The following is a 20,944-nucleotide window of genomic DNA, read 5'->3' as shown; positions in this document are numbered from 1 at the left end:
TGTGAACATCAAAAGCTGGAGCAGTGGAGGAGCCCAACAACCTTTCTCTGTTCTGTTTGTGTTTTAATGCTGCACCTGTGGGGTTCAGCACACAGAGAAAAAAACAAGATAGGAGGGTTAATGTCCCTGCAAACTCAGTGCACAGTGACACAGAGTTTGATTTTCTGATCCCAGGTGCTCACCAGATCAATTCACCCTCCCAACACCAGCTGCTGGGGGCTCCCATTCCTGTCCTTTTTTGTGCTGTCATTCCTCCCAGAGGGAGCCACCCTCCCCTTTCCTCTCAAACCACGTCCCATAGCTTGTCACACTGGAATTAATGTGAATTAAACTAATGTGGATGATTCTTCAGCAGCGTGAGAGGACAGTGAAGTGGTTTATTGGCCCTTTCAGTAGGTCACAGGAAGCCTGGGGTTGTTACCAACATCTGCATTCTGTGAAAAAAGCTGCCAACACAGAGCTTTTTTTCTGCTTGTAAACAGATATTTATTAATACTGTCAGGTCTTACTGAATATTGTTGTTAGATGCTCATTCAATTAAGTAATTCCAACTTTATTTTTCATAATTTTTCTACAAACCAGAAATTATTTGTGAGTTTATTGTAACCTTGTAATAGCGAAATATTCTTCCACTTTCTGATTTTGTTTTTATTGGAAACCCTTTCTAGTAAAGGAAATATGGCTGATAGGAAGATGGCTATTCAAGATTCCAAGAATTTTGGTTTTAGAGACTTTATTTACTCAGGAAAATACAGCATTCAGATATGAGATTTCCTGACTTCCTCATAGACAAGAACAAGATCTTATCAGCATTTCTCTCTTCTCATTGAGGGAACACTAGTTGTTCAGCGAGATTTCAAGACTAATTGCTACAAAAATAAAATTATACTCACATTGATGTTACAGGTAACAACAGCACTTAGGTGCCTAAAACTGAGAAACTGTGTAAAACCAGATCCTGGATCTGACAGTGCTTGCAGACAAGGTGAAAATAAGATGCATGTTAAAAAAAACAAAACATTTGAGGGCTGTTGTTTTTTTTTTTTTAATTATTATGGATTTCTTTTCCTTCTCACTGTCCTGGAGCTCAGACTAAAATTTTGAGTTTCTGCTTGGCGAGGGGGACAGTTTGTTTTTATATCACAATACTCTGGAGGAATTCAATACCCACCTGGATGTGATGAGGAGCTTTAGCTTTAGCTGATCCCACAGGGCTCTTCCCACCAGGACACTCGGTGGTGTCCTCCAGAGCAGCTCTGGTCTCACCCTCACTGGGAGGTCTCAGATGGATTAAACTGCAGACATTTCTGGGCCACTACTGTGTCTTCTTTCCCATTTTGTGTGCCAGCACAGAGAGGGAAGTTAATGGATTTAGGGAGCTCAAAAATAGATTTAGGAAGTTTTTTTGCTTTGGAGTTGAGCTCCAGTCAAGCTCTAAGGTCACTCTCTAGTGCTTGTAATTTAATAAATAGGGAGAGCTGGACATGTTGGCTTTTTAAGGTAATTTTTAGATGCCCTTTAAAAGAGATGCCTTTTGTAGGACAGACAGGCTGTCTTTTGAGTGGCACTGAGTACTTTTGTCCTAAGTCCACAGTGGGGGAATAGGTCAGACCCAAAACATCTTTCCCTTTTTCATTTGCCGATAGAAGTTCAGAGTTTTGGTTAAAGTTAACACATCTTCAGGGTTTTTTGACATGGATGTTTCCCCCTGTGTGCTTTTGCCCTCAAGACATGCTTAATTACCATCTGAAGTTCTTAACCTTTGCAAAGGCAAAGTCACCTTTGCAAAATTAGTTTATTTTCATTATTTTATGCTGTAGCTGAAAATCCTCCTTCTTCCTAATCCTCTACCCCATCTGCTCATTATTCTTGCAATCCAAAATACCAAAGTATACAATCCTTTAGAGAAGATTTTGTGCTAGAATAAAACTCCTGCTCAGTAGCAATTTGTCTAGAGAGATGTGGACAGACAAGTGGTCATCTGTGAACATTATTGTGAAAAAGTCGCCGGCTCTGAGCTTGAAAAGGGAAAACACCAGTTATTTGCATTCCTCCACAGCTGTGACTTGGTGTCTGCGAGGAGATAAAAGTCTGCTCCTGCCTGGTGCTAGTGAGTCAAGGTAATTGCCTCTTGTTGGTTGATGCAAGGCTCCTTTAGGGTGGTTTGTGGCACTGCTGCTGTAAAACTGCCAGCTCCCGTTTCCCTGACGGCCCTTTGGGCATCGACTGGGGACTGCAGGAGAAAGTCTCGCTGCAGGCACAGCAAGTTCAGCGAGTTAGGGTGAGGGATAAGTTGGTGTCTCTTTCTGCATTCCAGGCTCTGATTTTCACACGAGCTGTCATGGAGCAATAATATATAACTTAGCATGTTTCTGAGGGGAGAGGATGATAGACTGGAGCTGCAAGGCACGGATCTGTCAAACGCTGAGCTCCGCTTCATCTGTCTCGGCTGAACATCAGTGTTTGCTGGTGTCTGCACAGATCAGTTTTAGCACAGATGTGGGGATGCTTTCTGAGCACACAAGGCTCAGGATTTGTTCACACAGTCAGCGCAGAGAAAGGAACATTTTCCCAACAGCCGTCGAGAAAACAATTGTGTCGTTTATAGGAAATCGCCAATTACGTGATTTATCATCTCTGGATTGATAACCCCAGTAAAAGCACTAAAATGCCCCTTACAAATCAAGTTATACTTTGTTTTGTATGATATTGGAGCTGCAAACATGCAGTGCCATGTGAAGTTACAAAAGGTAATAAAAGTGCACTCAGGACAGATTGTGTTCCACTCTTAATTTTTCCTACTGTCTCAAAATCTACTTTATTTTAAAGGTGTCATGTTTTTGTACACCACAGGAGAAAGAGGTAGGAGCCTTTTTCAAATGCCATAACAGCATTGCCATGGTGTTGAGGCATTATTTTAAAATATTCAATGTTAAATAATTATTTTTATAGTTAATAATTATATAGTTTTATATGATAACTGTAATAATAAATATAATAAAAATAACTATAATAATAGTTAATTATCATTAAATCTGTGAATAGAGATGCCTCTCTTTGGCTCTTATTTTATCTTTAAAGAATGACCTTACACAGGTGTCTTAATTTTGGACTATTTATTTATAAATTATGTTAGTGCATCTGCTTGATATACTGGTCAGCTTGTATCCAACAGAATTTTAACTTTTTTTTGGGAATTTTTTTATTTAAAAGACTTCATCTTGTAGTTAAAAGCTGTCACCATCCAGGCATGAATTATTTTAAAGACCATTATTTTTTTTGAGCAAATTAAAAACAATCATCACAAGTTCTGCAGAATGTCAGTCAATGGTCACTGCATGTACTGTAAAAGTTCTTTGGATCCACTGTAATTCTTGTTGCAGAATAACTTTGCAAGGATTATTTATTTCTGCTTCCTTTACTTATTGTAATGGATTTATCAATGCATGGCTTACTTGTATTTTGGATGGCTGTCACGAGAAACCTTGAATTAGATTTCCAGCAGATCCTGATATTACTTTGATCATTAAAAACTCCAATTTATTAAGGAATAGCTGTCTTTTTTCACATGTTCTTAGGTTATCAAAAAATTCTGCTATTCTCAAAATGTTGAGTAAAGAAAAGAAAAATTAAAGGTGAATATTAGCTGCAAAAGATTTTTCTTTTGTCCAGCTCATTTTCCCCAAACCCTCTTTTCTTCCCATCTGGGGAAATGAAGATTTGAAGACTTCCAATTTTTAGGATGTGTTTTGAAAACAGGAGAAGTAGTTTCAGTTTTTCCTGGTTTTAGTTGTCATAAAATACACAATTAAAATATTAAGGTAGCTTTTACAATAATAATGTGATTTTAATTTTAATTTTACCTTTCTAATATTGGATATTTTAGTAATTAAAAATCCAATATGAGAAATCTAAAAGTAAAATCTTTATTTTAGTAAGAAAGATTTAAAGATCCTAGCTAGTTTTCCCCTAAATACACTGTAGAGAATACTTTCCTTCCATTTCAGAAGAAGGAGCTATCAAAAATATATATTTAAATCAAGTGTCAGCTATGGTTCATGGCACTTGACCACATTAGTACAGTTATTTTTATTCCTGAAAGAAAGGTGTATTGCAAAATAATTTATATTTTCTAACCCAGAAACTTAATTGGTCTGCACACAAGTCCCGTAGAGCTTTTGAAGCTGGGACATGGAGCAAAGATTATTTCAGACAATTCTGAAGAAACAAAAAGAAACATTGCTAAAAGAAATGAGTTCTGAGTCATCAGCTCTCAGTATTGAAATACATTTTTCTCTCATTGTGCTGTAATTGCTGGCTCTATTAATGTGATGTATTCTTGCTTTGGTTATTGCTGATGTTCCAAAGTCGAATAATTGTATTTTTTTTCTCTGCTTTTTCAAGCAAATTGACGTTTTCTGGGTTTTTTTTTTTCTTTTCTTTTTCTTTTGAGTCAGGATAATCCTCTGTGCTTTTCACTCTGGGATATTATATGGCTTTTTCACTGGGAGAATACATTTTCCTCTTCATCTTAACCCCAGCCATATAATTTTCATCCTCATTTCCATTAGGGGTTTTTGAAGATAATTTGTTGCAGCAGATTTAAAGGTACAAACAAACGAGTAACTTCTATTTTGTTCCTCATCCTCTTTCCCATCTAACATAAAAAAAAGTACTCTGGCACTTAGATATCTGAATTTTTTGTGAATTGGCATTTGTTGGGAAAGCCAAGAAATATTTTGAATTCCATAATTTGAAAGTCAGTCTTAAAAACAGAGCCTAAAACCCTGCTAGAACTTTCCTAACACCTTTTATTGTTTTACAATAAATTGTTTTATGCTTTTTATTGTTTTACATAAATGTATTTGTCCATGATGAATTTCCAGGATACTGTGCTTGTACAACATCAGAACTTGAGTGAGCTCACTGAAGTTTCCAGATTGCTTCCTTGTAAGATTCTAAATTAATGCTTATTTTTAAATCCTGAGGTAGTCCAGCACCTCCCTCAGAAAAAAAAAAATAAATATTCATTTGAATAATTCAAACCTTTGACTGCCAGCATCATCCAGAGCTGCTGGCAATGAGGTTGTTGGCAAAGCTCAAGAGGAAAAACCCATTAGTGTTTGTGTGTTTTTTAATATCTCTTTTAATATTTGCTTCTGGTATCTTTATTATTCAGGTTTTGAAGTCCATTGTATTAAGTCTTTATGAGCTTTGCTGGACACCTTCATTTATCATCTGAACTGGACTTTGGCCTTTGCTTGTCTCTGTTTCCAAAGTCTGCAGTTTCCTCAAAGGGGAAGAGGAGGGGCAGGCGCTGATTTCTGTCCCTGACCTGAGCGTGGCCTCGCAGGAGGAAAATGAGTTTCCTCTGATCTTGTATCTCTCTCAAACATTTGATATCAGATGCTTGGGAGAGATTGGAAGAACATCACCAGAATAATTTCCCAAGCTGTTCCTGAGCTTCTGCCAGTTTGAGGCTCACAGATTTTTTGCCCAGCAGTGGTGAAGTGGTGATTTGAATATTCTTACCTGGTTTTCCTCTTTTTATTTTTTTTTTATTAATTTTTTCCCCATATGTGCAGTTTTTCCAGTGGAATTTTGTATCTATTTTGAAAAAAACTTCTAAATTTTAAAATTTGAGTGTTCAGAATATTGGCAAAGTTTTAGACACTGCATTTTGTGATGATCACTTGTTTTAATTCCTGTTTACATCAGTCCACTGGTGGCATTCTTACACTATGAAAATAGCCCTGTCTTTGAAATGTGTTTGGATGCAGTGATAAAAGACTTCAAATTCACTATTTAAATTTATAAAGTATTCAGTTTTATAGGCTCATGGAGGAGCTGAGAAACTGTGCAAAGACTGATATCCATGCCCATTATCTTATTTATTATTTATTTATTTATTATATATGTATCTTATTAAGCAGAAATAAAATTCATTTGGTTCATATTTAAAATGTGTATATGCTTGAGCTAAGGTGGGAAGTGAAGCCCAGAGATACAAACAGAGCTTGTTCTGCTACCCAGAGCCAGAAAACTTTGCAATACTAGAAATTTGGTTTTTTCCTGAGTTTTCCTGTGTTCAGGGGTGGGAAGAACAGTCAAGCCTTCTTCAGAAGTGAATTTACCTTTGTGGAATTAAAACCTGTGTGTTTTTTATTGATTAACTTTAATAGAAACTTCAAAGTTACTTGATGATGGAGTGTAGGATTCAGGGTTCCAGCTGGCTGAGAATCTCTGTCCCAGGTTGGAAACCTTTCCCAGTCAGTGCTGTGTTTGTTGAAATCCTATCTCAGCATCCAGGGCACTGGAAGAAGTGGCAAAAACATCAGTCTCCTCATCACTCTTGTAATATTCAGATAATACTACAAGAGTTCCTGCAAACAAGAGTGAAGTCTTTCAGAATCTATTTTGAATATTGTCTTAAAGTTCAAGGACACATTTTTCACAGCACAGCCTATGCTTCAGGCTGCTGAGTTTCACAAGCAAGGTAGCAAAGAAAATCCCTTTTTTGTTACTCATTGCCTCTAACAAAGACTTGAGTAACCCTTATGCACAGTGGATTTTTTTCCTCTTTTTCTTTATACATTGAGGGTGGAACAAGTTATGATTTGCATTTGAAATGCTGAGCATCACTAAATCAGGAGACAAGAGTTGATGCTGCAGTGCTGTGTGCTGCCTGCACCTGGCATCCCTGGAAGCTGAAGGTGCTTTACTTTGAGTGTTCCTGAGGACTGATGGCTTGGCTTTTCCTGCTGGGCAGCTGTTGGAACTAATCAGATTGTGCCTAAGAGCATAATAAGGAATAACTTTAATAATGCCTGGCCCTCTTGGAAGCTCTGTGGCCTCAGCTGTCATACTTACTTTCACTAATTTAGTTTGGGTTTGCTGTTTTGTTAAAAGCCGTAACGCTGGATTTCAAAACAGATTTCACTTAATTTTACATTTCACAATGGGTGCTTCCACATATAACCACAGTGAGCCTCTTCTTGTGTTACCAGGAAAGTTAATTGAGTGTGGAAGCAGAGCTTTAACTCTGTAGGTAGAATGCATAAAAAATTTAGTTTTATAGTGTCACCTTAGGATTTGAAGATAGTGCTCTATTTTGAAACCACCTAACAACTGAAACCTGTTTTATTGTAGAGAGCAGCCCTGCAGATTTCTGTAGCAAATTGACTCAATCCTGTCTTGGAGAGTACTTGTTTTGTTTTCTTTCAGTATTTGTGAACCTGATGAATAATGACAGATGTAGTATTTGGTAGAACATCCGAGGCATGTTTTAAAAATAGTAACATGCCCAACTAAATCTTTGAATTCAGAATCAACTGTTTGTTTAGCTGAGTGCTTCATCAACATAATAAATTGAATTATTGTTCATGGCTTAATACATTAATATGCAAGAATTCTAACAATGTGCCAAACCCTCCAAGATAAAGAAATAGAAAATAATTAAGTGTGCAAATCAAGGTGTAGATGAAGTCTTTATGTCCAAGTTGAAAATAGTTTTAAGACTGTTTCACTTAAATTGTTTGAGCTGTGCTTTATTCTCCACGCTTTCCCAGATGATGGACATAAGTTTTAATGCATTTTTGCTGGATTTCAGGATGAAATATTTTAATGGTTGTACTTTGGTAGAATCGCTTGTTTACATCACATGAAGGCTAAACTGAGGGCTAAACTTCACTTTGAATTATTCAGAGCGTGTTTCCATCCCCAGAGGGTGCTTTCTGCAGTCCCTGCTTCCATCCTGGTGTCCTTGCTTGGAGAAGCTCACTGATGGATTCTCTGGGCGTCCCACCAGGGCTGTGCTGGGAGTGCAGCAGCTGGGAGGGGGCTGGGGGCAGTTTTCAGTTCTGCTTTGCCACCCTGACACTTTCCTGGCTGGAATTGTGGCAGCTGCCCCAAAGCTGTTCGTGTTTTTCGCTGAGGAAGAGCCCCCAGGTGCAATTTCTGTTACAGAGATTTGTTGTACCACACACAATATGTGAGATGTTATTTGGGAACATCTGGTTCAGGACAGTGATTGAATTAACCTCAGGAAAGTGTTTTCTGTGGATCCAGACCTGGGAAAACTTGGATTTTCCCTTTGACTTGGGTTCTGGGAGTCATTACTGAAGAGAAATGGCTTCACCTTTGTTTAATTTGCTTTTTTCTGGAATAGCACACTTTGGGAGAGGGCAGTCCCGTTGCTAAATAACTCTAGGGCTGTGTTATTTATTCTGGGATTAACCTTGCTGAGGAGACACACCCCATCTCTCACCAGTAACTCCTAACATTCTCCACTCCCTGCTTTTTTCCCCAGGAATTGTGGGAGGGTTTGTCTCAGTTTACAATTTATTGGAGGATTCACATTACCTGCTGAGACTAACCTGGATCTCAGCAACAGGAGATGGATATTGTATTTACCTTCTGGAGCTGGAGTTCTTCATGATTAAATATTGGCTCATTGTGTTCTATGATCTTTTGGTTCTCTTTGATTTTTCTTTTTCCCTTTTTGGGGGAAAAAAAATCCCTGTCCATTAGCCATAATTTTTAGTGTATGTCCATGGCTGAACTGTTATTAGGGAATATAAACAGTGAACAAAAACTGAGCAGAAAAGCTGGAATGGAATGATGAGTGTTTGGTCTTTCCCTTGTAAACATGCCATTCTAATATTCTTAAATTTATTTTCTTTCTTACAAATCAGTTACATCAATTCCATCTCTGATTTTAAGACCGAGAAATAGCTCAAGTGCATTCAATTAGAGTGAAATTGGAGTTTTATTTTTTGTTTTTAGAAAGGAATATATTCTTGAGTAAAACTATATATTGAAGTATAAATCAAATACACTTATAAGATTTTTTTTTTTATCCCAAACTCACAGGGAAGCATTTTCTGAGAATATAACTCATTAACTGGAAAGTCAAGACAATTTATTTGCTAGAACTTTCAATACACACAGGTAGCAAGAGATTTCTTTTCAAAATTGACTTTCAGACTCAAGTTGCTGCCTTACAGTAAGGAAATATTTCTTTTTTTTTTATCTCACTGTTGTTCTAGTGAGTCAGATAAATAGGAGTCAGTAACACTGGAGGAGGAAGAAGTCAAGTTCCTGAGAAATCCAGCACCAGAAAATACATTTTTTTGTTTATCTCCTACACTCCTTGATCAGTATGGTGAAAAGACTTTTATTTACTGAGTTTTAGAATTCAGTGTCTTTGGAACTATTTTTAGTAGTGCCACTCTGTATTTCTTCTCAGCCACCATCTCCCATTTATTACTCTGAAATTGCAGTATTATTTATTATCTTCCCATGTGCAGGGAACTGGCATCTTGCACTTACATTCGTCACATAATTTTACAGTTTAATATGGGAGTCTCACTGTTATTTTCTGAGAGTAATAAAAAAAGGATAAGTTTTCGCTCCTTGAAAAAGTATAGCTTTATTTCTTTCAGAAGCAAAACTGATCCTGTGGCAGTTAAATGTCACACACACTCTTCCTTATTTTGATTTTTACAAAACCCTGTCGAGTGGAGCCTTGAGAGAGGTTTGTGATCAGGTCCTTTCTGCAGTAATAGTGACAGGTCTAGAATTCCTAAAGCTTCTGGAAGCTGGGGGAAATCTGTTCCAAGTGCAGGATGTAAACTCTTTGCTGCTGGAGTATTTTTTTTCTCTTCCTGCTACATTTTTCCCCACACAGGCAGTGAATTATCTGCATTAAGGCTGTGGATTTTTTAATCAACATTGATAAAGCAGTGACACATGGACAATTAAGTGCTGTCCCTGCACATGAAAGAATTTCCTTGTGTTTTTGGAAGTGGGAGGGCACTGTGTGTGTGTGTGTGTGTGTGTGTGAGATGCTCCTGCTAGTCAGATGGAGGTTTGGGCAGCACTTTTTCTTAGAAGTGTAAGCATAAAGGGAAGATAGAGTGGTTTTGCTCCCAGCTGAGCTTTAGAAGGGTGCTAGCTCAAAGAAGACAATCTTGCTAAACAACTTGTTGGAAAAGCTGCAGCATCAGAGGTTAGAATATGGATTTTTCTTAATGAGGGTGCAATGTGTTTCAAGATATACACACTGAATTTGTGTGTGCATGTATGTACAGCAGGGAATGAGATAAAAACAGTACATTAATTTAATGAATTTTGATTTGCAGATGTTTTCACTCCTATTCAGCAAAGCACGAGGATTTCAGTCTATTTTGTATTTTCTTTCCCCATTTTCCACACGCTGTATCCATTCCTGCAGTCTCCACTGCAGTCACTGCGAGCTGGGGATGCTGCACAGCCCCTGCTATAGGGGAAAGGAATTTTCAGAACTGTCTGGGCTGTTCTGTGGTGTAGAAGTGGCTGTCAGGTTTAATCCCCTCCTGCCTGGCAGTGCTGATGTGCTCCGAGCAGGTTGTGAGCGGGAGGGCACAGCAGCTTCACCCCTCACCAACACCTGGCAGCGCTCACCCCCAGCTCCAGATGTGCCAGCAGCAGCTCAGACAGAGCCTCTGGCTGTAGAGGCCAAACCAGGTTGTGATTTAGGAGCTGCTCTGAGCAGCTGTACAGAATTGTTAGTGCTCCCCTCCAAAGGCACAGCGCTGCTCCGGAGCCTTGTACTCATTTATTTCTCTTTCTCACACGTCCTCGGTTCTGTGCCTGCTCTCAGCCAGGAAATAGAGCAAATGTGTAACTGTCAGCCTGTATAATGCAAATATCAAAATGCACTTGTTGGGTGTAGTGTTGCCTGATACAAATCCAATTTTTTATTTTTTTTTTTCCCCCTTCATTATATATCTACAGTGAAACTCCAAAGGCAGAAATGTACTGAAAGGCAAGTCAGGTGTCTGGAGCTTTATCATGGGAATTCAGAGCAAAGCTCAGACATGTTTAATACCTTAATCTGAATATCCTCAGGGTGTTGAAAATGTAGTTTTTTGTTCAGTAGGATGTCTGTGAATATTTCTGTACAGCTATAATGGAGGAGATTAAGAGGGGAGGTTGCCTCCCTGGTTGTTACGTGCCGCTGTTGACCTTCCTTGTTTTGGTCAAAGTGTCTCTAAATGAAAGAACCTGGCTTGAAGTTTGCAATTCTAAAGGTTAGCTCCTAAAGTTCCATTCTGATGGTTAATTTCTAAAGTTGAAAATGCTAAATTATAATTTAGAATTATCATGTTTAATTCTAAATGTGATTAGTAACTGAGAAGTGGCCGTCCTTTTCAGACCAGCTACAATCTTTGGACAATTGATAAAAGTGTCTCTATATTTCAATTTCCCATCTTTATTTAGTCTACAACTATTTACACAGCAGGAGTATTGTGAACATAAATTCCTTCCAGTTTTGTGGTGCAGCTGCATGTTTTTCTGAAATATATTTTTGTTTGTTTGCAGCGCATTGTGAAAAACCACTCAAGTAATGCTCCAGTTCTTTGAAAGGAGTTTTTTGATAATTTTGTGTCCTGTTAATGCAGCAATGTGGGTTCACCATTTTTCCCACCCTAGTTTGTAGAGATGGATGAAGGGAATTTCTATTGAAAGATTCAGGTTTCTGTTTTGTTTTTAATTTTGGTTTTCTTTTTTTATTTTTTTTTTTAATTGTCATCCATATGTGAAAAGATAAATTAGATTTAATTAAGAACCTGCAAACAACTCAACTTGAAACAGCATTTTAAAGGCCAGAGATGTGCTACAGGAAGAGAACTCTCTTTTTATTTATGAAGCCTGGTGCAGTCTTGAAAATGTGGGGTTTATATGGGTTACCAATTTTCAGCTCTTCCTATTCTCTGCATTGTAAAAATTGGGGTTAAAATATTAACACTTTTAAGTTAGGGCCTTTCAGGCCCACTTGAAGTGTCAATTGAAGAAAGCAGGGCAGCAAGAAAAGTAAATAAATAAAAAAAATATAGTATTCACTGTCCCTAATTGATTCTCCTCAGTGGAAATGAACATGATCTAATAAATTGAATGCCAAGAATTGAGCAGGATGAAAAAATTTAACATCTTAGAAAAATCATGTCTATCTTATATCTAATTATCTATCTAGAAAATAAAGTAGACAATGTTTAGAACATGACAAGATTGAAAAAGACCCCTTAAAGAAGGGACCAACTCATCTGAATAGTTTAAGGAGACTCCAGCAGTGCAGTTAATTATTGGGACTGTTTAAGTTTTGTAATAGTAACATTCAATTTATATTTCCAAGGAAGTAATTTCTTGTTTGGGTAAACCTCTTAGCCTTTTTTTTTATTTTCTTTTTCAGAAAATCAGTATTAAATGCATTGATTGGCCTCTTCTTGATTCCATGTCATGCTTTTTACTGTCCCTTTCCAGCATAAAGTGGTTCATTATTATCCTTGTGTTCTGTTGATCCCCTCCACAGCCTTGTGCTTGCTCTTCTTTCATGGGACAAGAGCAGTTTTGTGTTTGGTTGTGTATAAGGAGAGGAAATCTTGGCAGTGTTTTCCATTTATAGGAGCTCTTGCATAATTGGAGGTGGAGAAGTAGCAAGTTATGGGTAGACATTGCTGATAATATGATGTCCTCAACTCTTACGTAGGAATTGAGCTAATTAGGATTCTGAATGATTCAGAAAATGCACTTTAGGTTTCTGCATAATTGGATGCTTCCAATCCTGTTTTTACTGTGGTTCTGAACCTGAAAGTTCAGTTCATTCCAAGCAAAACCAATGGAAACAGCTGATGGTGCTGACAGAAAACCATAATTTGAGTAAAAGTCTTAACAACCTTGGCCTACAAATTAAAAGGCTGCGTTGCTTTGACAAAGAGAGCGTTTCGAATCTGTAAGCAGCTCTGCATGTGCTGAGGTCTGCATTATAAAAAAATCCTTACCTTTGCAATGTTATTTTTCTCCTTTGAAGTTCTGCCACTCAGTTCATAAGGTAACTGCTGGTACTAATGACACTTATTTCCAGTAACTTTGGGTTGTAAGCCGTGGGGTGTCATGAGAGGAGTGACTGTGGAGTCCTTAAGCAGGACAGCTGTCGACAAATGGTAATTTTCTAGAATGCATGGACAGCAAATTGCACCCTGGGTGAGTAATAGCAGACAAGGGACCTTTATTAGAGCCACGGCACTTCGGGTAGTTTGGATCCGAGTGCATTCATATGCACCCATTACAGACACCTAGATCCATTATTGCCTACCACGTGGAAAATTCTGTGTTTAAAGACGTTAACTTGGCTTTGGCAATTCACAATTTCACAACCAAAGTGTCTCCTTTGTAATAAAAATGCGAGTTCAATTTTCGGCTCTTATAGAAATAGTTGTCCATGGTGTAACCGTGGTCTGTTTTCCTGCATTAAGAACTGAAGTTGTGCTGCTGTCATTTCTTCTCTGCTGACAGCACAGTCACAGAGCACTTCCATATGAGTTGGCAAAACAGGCAAGGAAAACGTGTCTGGAACTCATCTTGTAGTTCTGCACAAGACCTGCAAATATTTTCACTGTTGTTCCGTGTGAAACAATCAGAATTTTAGCAAGCATCCATTATTTTCTGGACTTTCTGAAAAGATTTCAGGGTCCTTTGGACTCAAAATTGCATTTCGGCCAGAGATTTTTATTTAAGCAATTACTTAATGAATTACTGTTTTACTTTCTGATGAGAAACCAATCTTTCAATGTTTTTCTTCTTTTTTCCTTTAAGATGATTGTTGACATGTAATAAATGTGTAATTCTAGCTTGTTGCAATAATCATTGAAATGAGTTACTGCAGAATATTTGTAAAAGTTTGAGCTGTGCATGGCCCTTGACTTCTGTTTGAGCTTCAAGGACATCATGTGATGTGTTTGTCATTTACAGTGCCTGAAGTATTGATAATAAGTGAATTATTTAAAGTATTATTAAAAACGAAAAGAATATAAAAGAATTATTGATAATAAGTGTAGGGTGAAGCTGGAGCCACAAAACAATGAGCTGTCTTTGCTCCTGTGGCTTTCTCTGGAGGTTCAGAATCCTCTTTTGAATGAAGACTGAGGACAATCTTTGTTGATTTACCCTTTGTCAGCGAGCAATGGGTACTTGTTACTCACAATTATGTAATTTGTATGTTTGAAGCAATAATCACTGGTAGCCTCTCTGTTTCAGTACTTTGTATGACAAGCAGTTGGGTTTGAGGCATTATTTATCAAAATATTCTTTCCCTTCCCCACTTCTTGCAGAAATCCCTGTTTTCTGCTCTGCAAGTGTGAGTCCCTAGGGTGTTTTGAACACAGTGGACCATGTCTGTGTTATCAGCATTAACCAGAAACTGTTCTATTTTCCCATTTTTCCAAACTATGTCCAGGCAGTCAGTACCCCACAGATTTAACAAAATCCTGTGGTGAAATCTATGATTTCAATATCTGTGTGTAGACTTTGGTGCAGTTTGTCACATCCAGTCCTGTCTGTAGTACTTAGAAGCTCTTCTAGCTCACCACACTCTGTGTCCGTGTGTCATTGATTATGTATTTATGAAACCACCTGAATGTTGCAATTTTTAAAATCCTCTTTAATTTTTTATTCACATGACAGCCCAAAACAGCTCCGAAAAGGACATTTGGATCCATTACAAATGACCAGGTAAATATCCACAGTAGGGAGTTCTCAACAAGAAAGTTTTATTGTTTGAGAGACTGTGTGTGTAAATCCATGGAAAAATTATGAAAATTGGGTAAGATGACAGAGCTCCTTTTTGCCCTGATAAGGGATCTTGATAAGGGTCAGAACCTCCTCAAGCTATTCCAGGCTCTGAAATGCGAATACTGTGGTTTGCTTCCAATAGTTAGTGCTTAAATCGTATTTTTAAATTTAAAAAAGTCCATCTCTTGTAGTTCTCACTCCCATTCTTCTGTAAGGGTAGAGATATCGATGGAGCAGATTATTTCTACCAGTGGTTTTAATGGGCAAAGGTATTCTGTAACTGTTAATTATCTATTGTGCTTTTCCAATGGACTCTTGCCCTTCCCAGTGTGAACAAATCTTTCAGATCACTGGGATAATGTGGTGACTGAGGCGCAGTTCAATCCAAATAGAAATCTGACCCTAATGGAAATTTTAACTTCACTGAACTTTTAATGATGATAGAGCCATTTGCTTCAACATCAAGAAATTAATCCTGAAGGTTTTTCTTCATGTTTCTCATTTTAGCTCTCAATTTCTTTTCTCATAATGGAGAGAATTAGATATTTATAATCTTAAAAATATATTTCTTGAATGTTTCATCAAATTTTTTTTTGAGTGTTTAGAATGAGAGAACTATCTGTTCTTAGCAAATGTGCTTGTTAATTTGCAGCATGTCACACCTAACCTTATCTCTTAAACAACCTGAAATAGTCTTGCTAGAGTTAAGAGAAAGTCTGCTTCTCTGTAATGGTTTTTCTGTGGTTTAAAAAGATGTCTAAACCTGTAATGAATTTGAAGAAATAGGCATGAATAATATTTCTTCCCAGAGAAAATTATTCAAGTGTTAATTATGAACTTGGAAGAGATCTTTGCATTTTTTTCTGTTCTCTAGTCATTCACGGCTAGTGATGGGGAGCTAAAGCACCACATTTTATATGAAACTCATCTGCTCTGATGAAAAACCCCTCTCCCATGCTTGATAAGGAAAGCAGAGATGGGCACACTCGTGTACAGCCACACGAATTCAAAATCTCTACAAAGTTCTTGCTGTAGTTGTGGGATCTAATGACAGAATGACCAGTGCCCATCTGTCAGCTTGTGTACAAATAAAGAAGTAAAGAGAGCTGGCAGGTTGTTTTTACTCTGGCTTCTGTTATTTTCTTTCCTCTGGAATCTATGTTAAAGCATAGACTATATAATTTATAATTTCTTAGTAATTATGAAATTTATTGCAAATAACTGCTAGCCAGATTGAATATGAAGAGGAAACTCATGCTCTGCTTCCTATCAGCTTAGAATTACCATTCTAAAATTTACCCTAATTGGTGTGAAATGTATATCTTGATTTAGAAACAATTTGCAGGGCTTATATTTTCATGCCTTCTGCTAAAGAAGCCAAATCTGTATTTGTTTTATTACTTCAAAATGTGTTCCAGTTTACTTTATACTTTATACTTTATACTTTATACTTTATATGTCCCCAGTTGCAACCTAATGTTGCCACAAATGCTGTGCAAGTGGCACAGTGATTTTGGATATGTGGATGAGTAATTCTGTCCCATGAAATGCAGGATGGCTTATGTGGGGTCAAAATCTGGCTTGGAGAGAACAAATCAGTGCAAGAGTGCAGCCTCACTCAGAAGTGAATAGAAGCTATAAATGCATTCACTTAGTGGTGGGTAGCAAGATACAGATATACAAATGCGACTAATGAGAAATAAGGAACCTTGAACACCAAGAACGTTTTCTTTTGTTTTTTTCTGGAGTGTCTCAAACCAGTTTAGAACACAACTGGGCCTGGTGCAGTGGAAGGTGTCCCTGCCTGGGGCAAGGGGTTGGAATGAGAGGATCTTTAAAGTCCCTTCCAGCCCAAACCATCCATTATTCTCTAGCAGTTACCTGAGTGAGGGTGAGAGATGAGAAGAATAAGCAGAGAAAGAGCAGTTGTTCATTATTACAAATATTGCACATAAAAAGAAACTCCTATTTAGTCCACAATTTTATTTATGCCTTTTATTCTTCTGGCCATCCCCTGCATTCAGCATTAGCCATCTGCATTCTAGCCCTGCCCTTATGGAAGATGTGGCTGGAAAACTGCCTTCACATCATTCCACTAAGCGGTGAGATATGAGGAAAGAGGATAATTACACCGTTCCTAATTCCTGTTTGTCTGAAGAGACAGCAGAAGAGAAAGGGAATTTAATACTAGATGCAAATATTTATTTCAGCAGATTTGTCAGCACTTCTGTTTTTTTAAAAAAAGCTGTGTTTTTGCAATATATGCAGCATTTTGGTGCAGTTCCAGAGATGTTCAACAAACCCCATGAAAAATATTGATCATTTCAAATTGATCTCACTGTTCTGTGAATTTTTTTTTTAAAATGAAAATAGATCTTCTTTTTTCACTGGGACTGTAACTTTCTCTACAAATATAAAACACAGTGATGAATACAGTAATAGTTTTAATGAATTTCTAAATGTATTTCTGATGAACTTTTAAGACTTAGTTTTGTCTGTATTATCTGACATCTGAATTATGTAGTAAGAACTTTATCAATTATAGTATTGGTTTGGTTTTTTTGTTAGTTTTGTTTGGGGTTTTTTTTTATGCTAATGGTTTCAGATCATGACCAGAGTTGCTCCACAAACAGAGAAATAATCCCTTTATCTTTGTTGGTTTCCTTGAAATTGAATATTGGAATAGGTCCTCCAGTGACTGAACTTTGGCTTCATTCCTCATTTCCACACTCACTTATACAACTGAGAAACTGAATTACATCTGTCCAGGAATTTAATAACTTTTCTTTAGAAATAGAGAACCTGGATGAAAAACTCGCCATCACTCCCACATTTCTCCTTTTTCTAGAGTATCTGTTTATTGCCATGTTTGCTCTGAAGCTTTCTCAAGGCTCTGGAGCTTAAAGCAAAACTAGATATGGAAAATAGATAAAAATGTATATTCCCATATAGAATATAGATATATATTTGAATAATGTGATATTTTTCTGCTTAAATACACTGTCAAGCTAAAGTGTGTTCTTTCTGTGTCTTGTAGGGTCAAAATGTATTTGGTCTTGACATAACTGAGACACCTGAGGGAGATAAGTGGCCTCAGCTGATTGTCCAGCAGATCCTGGATAGGGAGCAGAAGGACACCTATGTGATGAAAATCAAAGTTGAGGATGGTGGGAGCCCCCCGAGGTCCAGCACTGCCATCCTGCAGGTCACGGTGACCGATGTCAACGACAACCGCCCGGTCTTCAAAGAGAACGACATCGAGGTCAGCGTGCCCGAGAACGCCCCGGTGGGCACCTCTGTGTCTCAGCTCCACGCCACCGACGCAGACCTGGGCTCCAATGCACAAATCCACTTCTATTTCAGCAACCAGATCTCCAGCCTGGCCAAAAGGCTCTTTGCCATCGATAACACCACGGGCCTCATCACCATCAGGGAGCCGCTGGACAGGGAGGAATCTCCTGTGCACAAATTGACTGTTTTGGCAAGCGATGGCAGCTCAACTCCGTCAAGAGCAACGGTGACAGTTAATGTCACAGATATCAACGACAATGTCCCGTCAATAGACACGAGGTACATCATCAACCCAGTGAACGGGACAGTGCTTTTGTCTGAGAAGGCTCCCCTCAATACAAAAATTGCTTTGATAACAGTGATGGACAAGGACGCTGATCAGAATGGGAAAGTTACTTGTTTTACAGATCACGATGTCCCTTTCAGGCTAAAACCAGTGTTTGATAATCAGTTTCTCCTGGAGACAGCCACATTTCTGGACTATGAAGCCACACGGGAATATGCCATCAAAATAGTGGCTTCAGATTCAGGGAAGCCTCCCTTAAACCAGTCTGCAATGCTCCTGATCAAAATTAAAGATGAAAACGACAATGCCCCAGTTTTCACACAGCCTATCATAGGCCTTTCCATCCCTGAGAACAACGCTCCTGGTACTCAGCTCACCAAGATCAGCGCTACAGACGCTGACAGCGGGCGGAATGCCGAGATCAGCTACATCCTGGGTTCCGATGCGCCCCCGATTTTCAACCTGGACCGCCGGACAGGCATCCTGACCGCCGTGAGAAAGCTGGACAGAGAAAAGCAGGACAGGTACTCTTTCACCGTGCTGGCTAAGGATAACGGGATGCCACCTTTGCAGACCAATGCTACCGTGACGGTGTCGGTGCTGGACCAGAATGATAACAGCCCCGCTTTCACACATAGTGAATATAATTTCTATGTGCCAGAAAACCTGCCCATGTATGGCACAGTGGGGCTCATCACAGTTACGGATGCTGACGCAGGAGACAACGCTGCGGTCACTCTCTCTATCTTAAATGGTAGAGATAATTTCATTATAGATCCACTCACTGGTGTAATAAGACCTAATATTACCTTTGATAGGGAGCAGCAGGGGTCATACACTTTCCAGGTGAAAGCAGTGGATGGAGGAAGACTGCAGCGTTCCTCAACTGCCAAAGTGACCATCAATGTTGTTGATGTAAATGATAACAGGCCCGTTTTTGTTATTCCCTCCTCTAATTATTCCTATGAGCTGGTGCCAACGTCTGCCAGCCCCGGGTCTGTGGTCACTAAAGTCTTTGCAGTTGACAATGACACGGGAATGAACGCAGAGCTCCGCTATAGCATCATAGGTGGGAACTCCAGGGGCTTGTTTACCATTGACCAATTAACAGGCAATATTACTTTGAAGGAGAAGGTGATTACATCAGATCATGGCTTGCACAGACTGGTGATCAAGGTGAATGACCTGGGACAGCCGGAGTCTCTTTACACGATAGCCCTTGTGCACTTGTTTGTGAACGAGACGGTCACCAACGGCTCCTACGTGCAAGAGCTGGTGCGTCGGAACATGGAAACCCCCGTTGGCCAGAACATTGGGGATGGTGAGATAACCCCACAGACCAATGATTATGTCAAGATCATCATTGCCATCATTGCAGGCACCATGACAGTTATTCTGGTAATTTTTGTTACCGCTTTAGTCCGGTGCCGCCAGACACCCAGGCACAAGGTTGTCCAAAAAAATAAGCAGAGTGGTGAATGGGTTTCCCCCAACCAAGAGAACAGGCAGATCAAGAAAAAGAAGAAGAAGAAGAAGCGCTCTCCAAAGAGTCTCCTCCTCAACTTTGTGACTATTGAAGAATCTAAGCCTGATGATCCTGGCCACGAGCACATAAATGGCACTTTAGACATTCCCGTAGAGCTAGAAGAACAGACTATGGGAAAATATAACTGGGCCACCACACCAACCACATTTAAACCTGACAGCCCAGACTTAGCAAAGCACTACAAGTCTGCTTCTCCGCAGCCTACCTTTCAAATTAAACCTGAGACTCCTGTACCCCCCAAGAAGCACCATGTCATTCAGGAATTGCCTCTAGATAACACCTTTGTGGTGGGCTGTGACTCACTTTCCAAGTGCTCATCCAGCAGCTCGGACCCTTACAGTGTTTCTGAATGCAGCTGTCAAGGAGGCTTCAAGACCCCAGGCCCCATACACACCAGACAGGTAATGGAATTTTAAGGTGCTTTCTTCCTCCTTCCCTCCTTACTTTGCCAATCCTATAACTCCTGTAAGCACTGGAAGACAAGTTCTCCTGCGAGGAGTAAAACTTTGAACGTTCGTGTTCGAGGTGTTGTAAAACAAACAACTCCAGCTTCCTGATGGTGAGGGAGAGAATGAGAGGGGAAAAGAGCGGTGTCTGTGTGGAGATGGAGCAGGCAGAGATCCCTGTGGTGGTGTCCTGACTGCAGATGGCAGCATGGCACTTCCCACCTCACCGCAGGACCTTGAGCAGCTGGGGATGCTCGGAGTGGGACTGTCCTCTCCAGCCTGGTGTGCTCCAGGATCCAACCATCTAGGCCAGGTGGAAAGCAGTAAAATTTTACAGGAGCTCATAAGTGGCTCTTAATGGAGCCTGGAATTGCAGCCTTCATCTGGGCGTAGCTTTGCTTCAAGGTCTCTCAGGAGCAGGCGAGGGTTTTCCTCCGAGAGTTTTGGTGCCGTTTGCAGACTGGAAGGAGCCTTAAACCTGGTGGAGTGACACAGCTGACAGGCTAAGTTAGGGGAAAATTAGAAGCATCAGCATAATTGATCTCACTTATTTGCTGCTCTGCCTGATAAACCAGGTGTTAGCTTCTTAGAAATGCAGTACAGCAAAGGAAATGTCTAAAGAATCCTCAGCTTAAAATTAAAAATAAATTGAGAACTCAAGTACCCCTTACTCTTTAAGAACCTACAGAAAAGCTTTAAGTCACTGGAAATAGAATCTATTCTGGAAATAGAATCTAATATTTATCCATATTTTGAGCAGGTCTA

The 20,944-nt window shown here is 39.2% G+C and overlaps 1 protein-coding gene across 3 annotated transcripts in view; it reads left to right on the top strand.

Annotated features, from left to right (window-relative positions):
• Positions 1 to 20,944, top strand: part of PCDH11X (protocadherin 11 X-linked) — a 429,361-nt gene that overhangs the window by 50,185 nt on the left and 358,232 nt on the right. For 2 of the 3 annotated variants that reach the window (XM_015626720.3, XM_015626722.3), the window contains exons 3-4: positions 14,503 to 14,550; positions 17,648 to 20,134. In XM_015626720.3, the coding sequence (XP_015482206.1) occupies positions 14,503 to 14,550; positions 17,648 to 20,134 (2,535 nt within the window). The remainder of the gene's footprint in view (positions 1 to 14,502; positions 14,551 to 17,647; positions 20,135 to 20,944) is intronic. The other variant, XM_019006551.2, reaches the window with a different exon arrangement.

Source organism: Parus major, chromosome 4A (genome assembly GCF_001522545.3).
Source record: "Parus major isolate Abel chromosome 4A, Parus_major1.1, whole genome shotgun sequence".
NCBI lineage: Eukaryota > Metazoa > Chordata > Aves > Passeriformes > Paridae > Parus > Parus major.
Note: the sequence above shows the minus strand (reverse complement) of the source record. Positions and strands in the feature narration are given on the sequence as shown.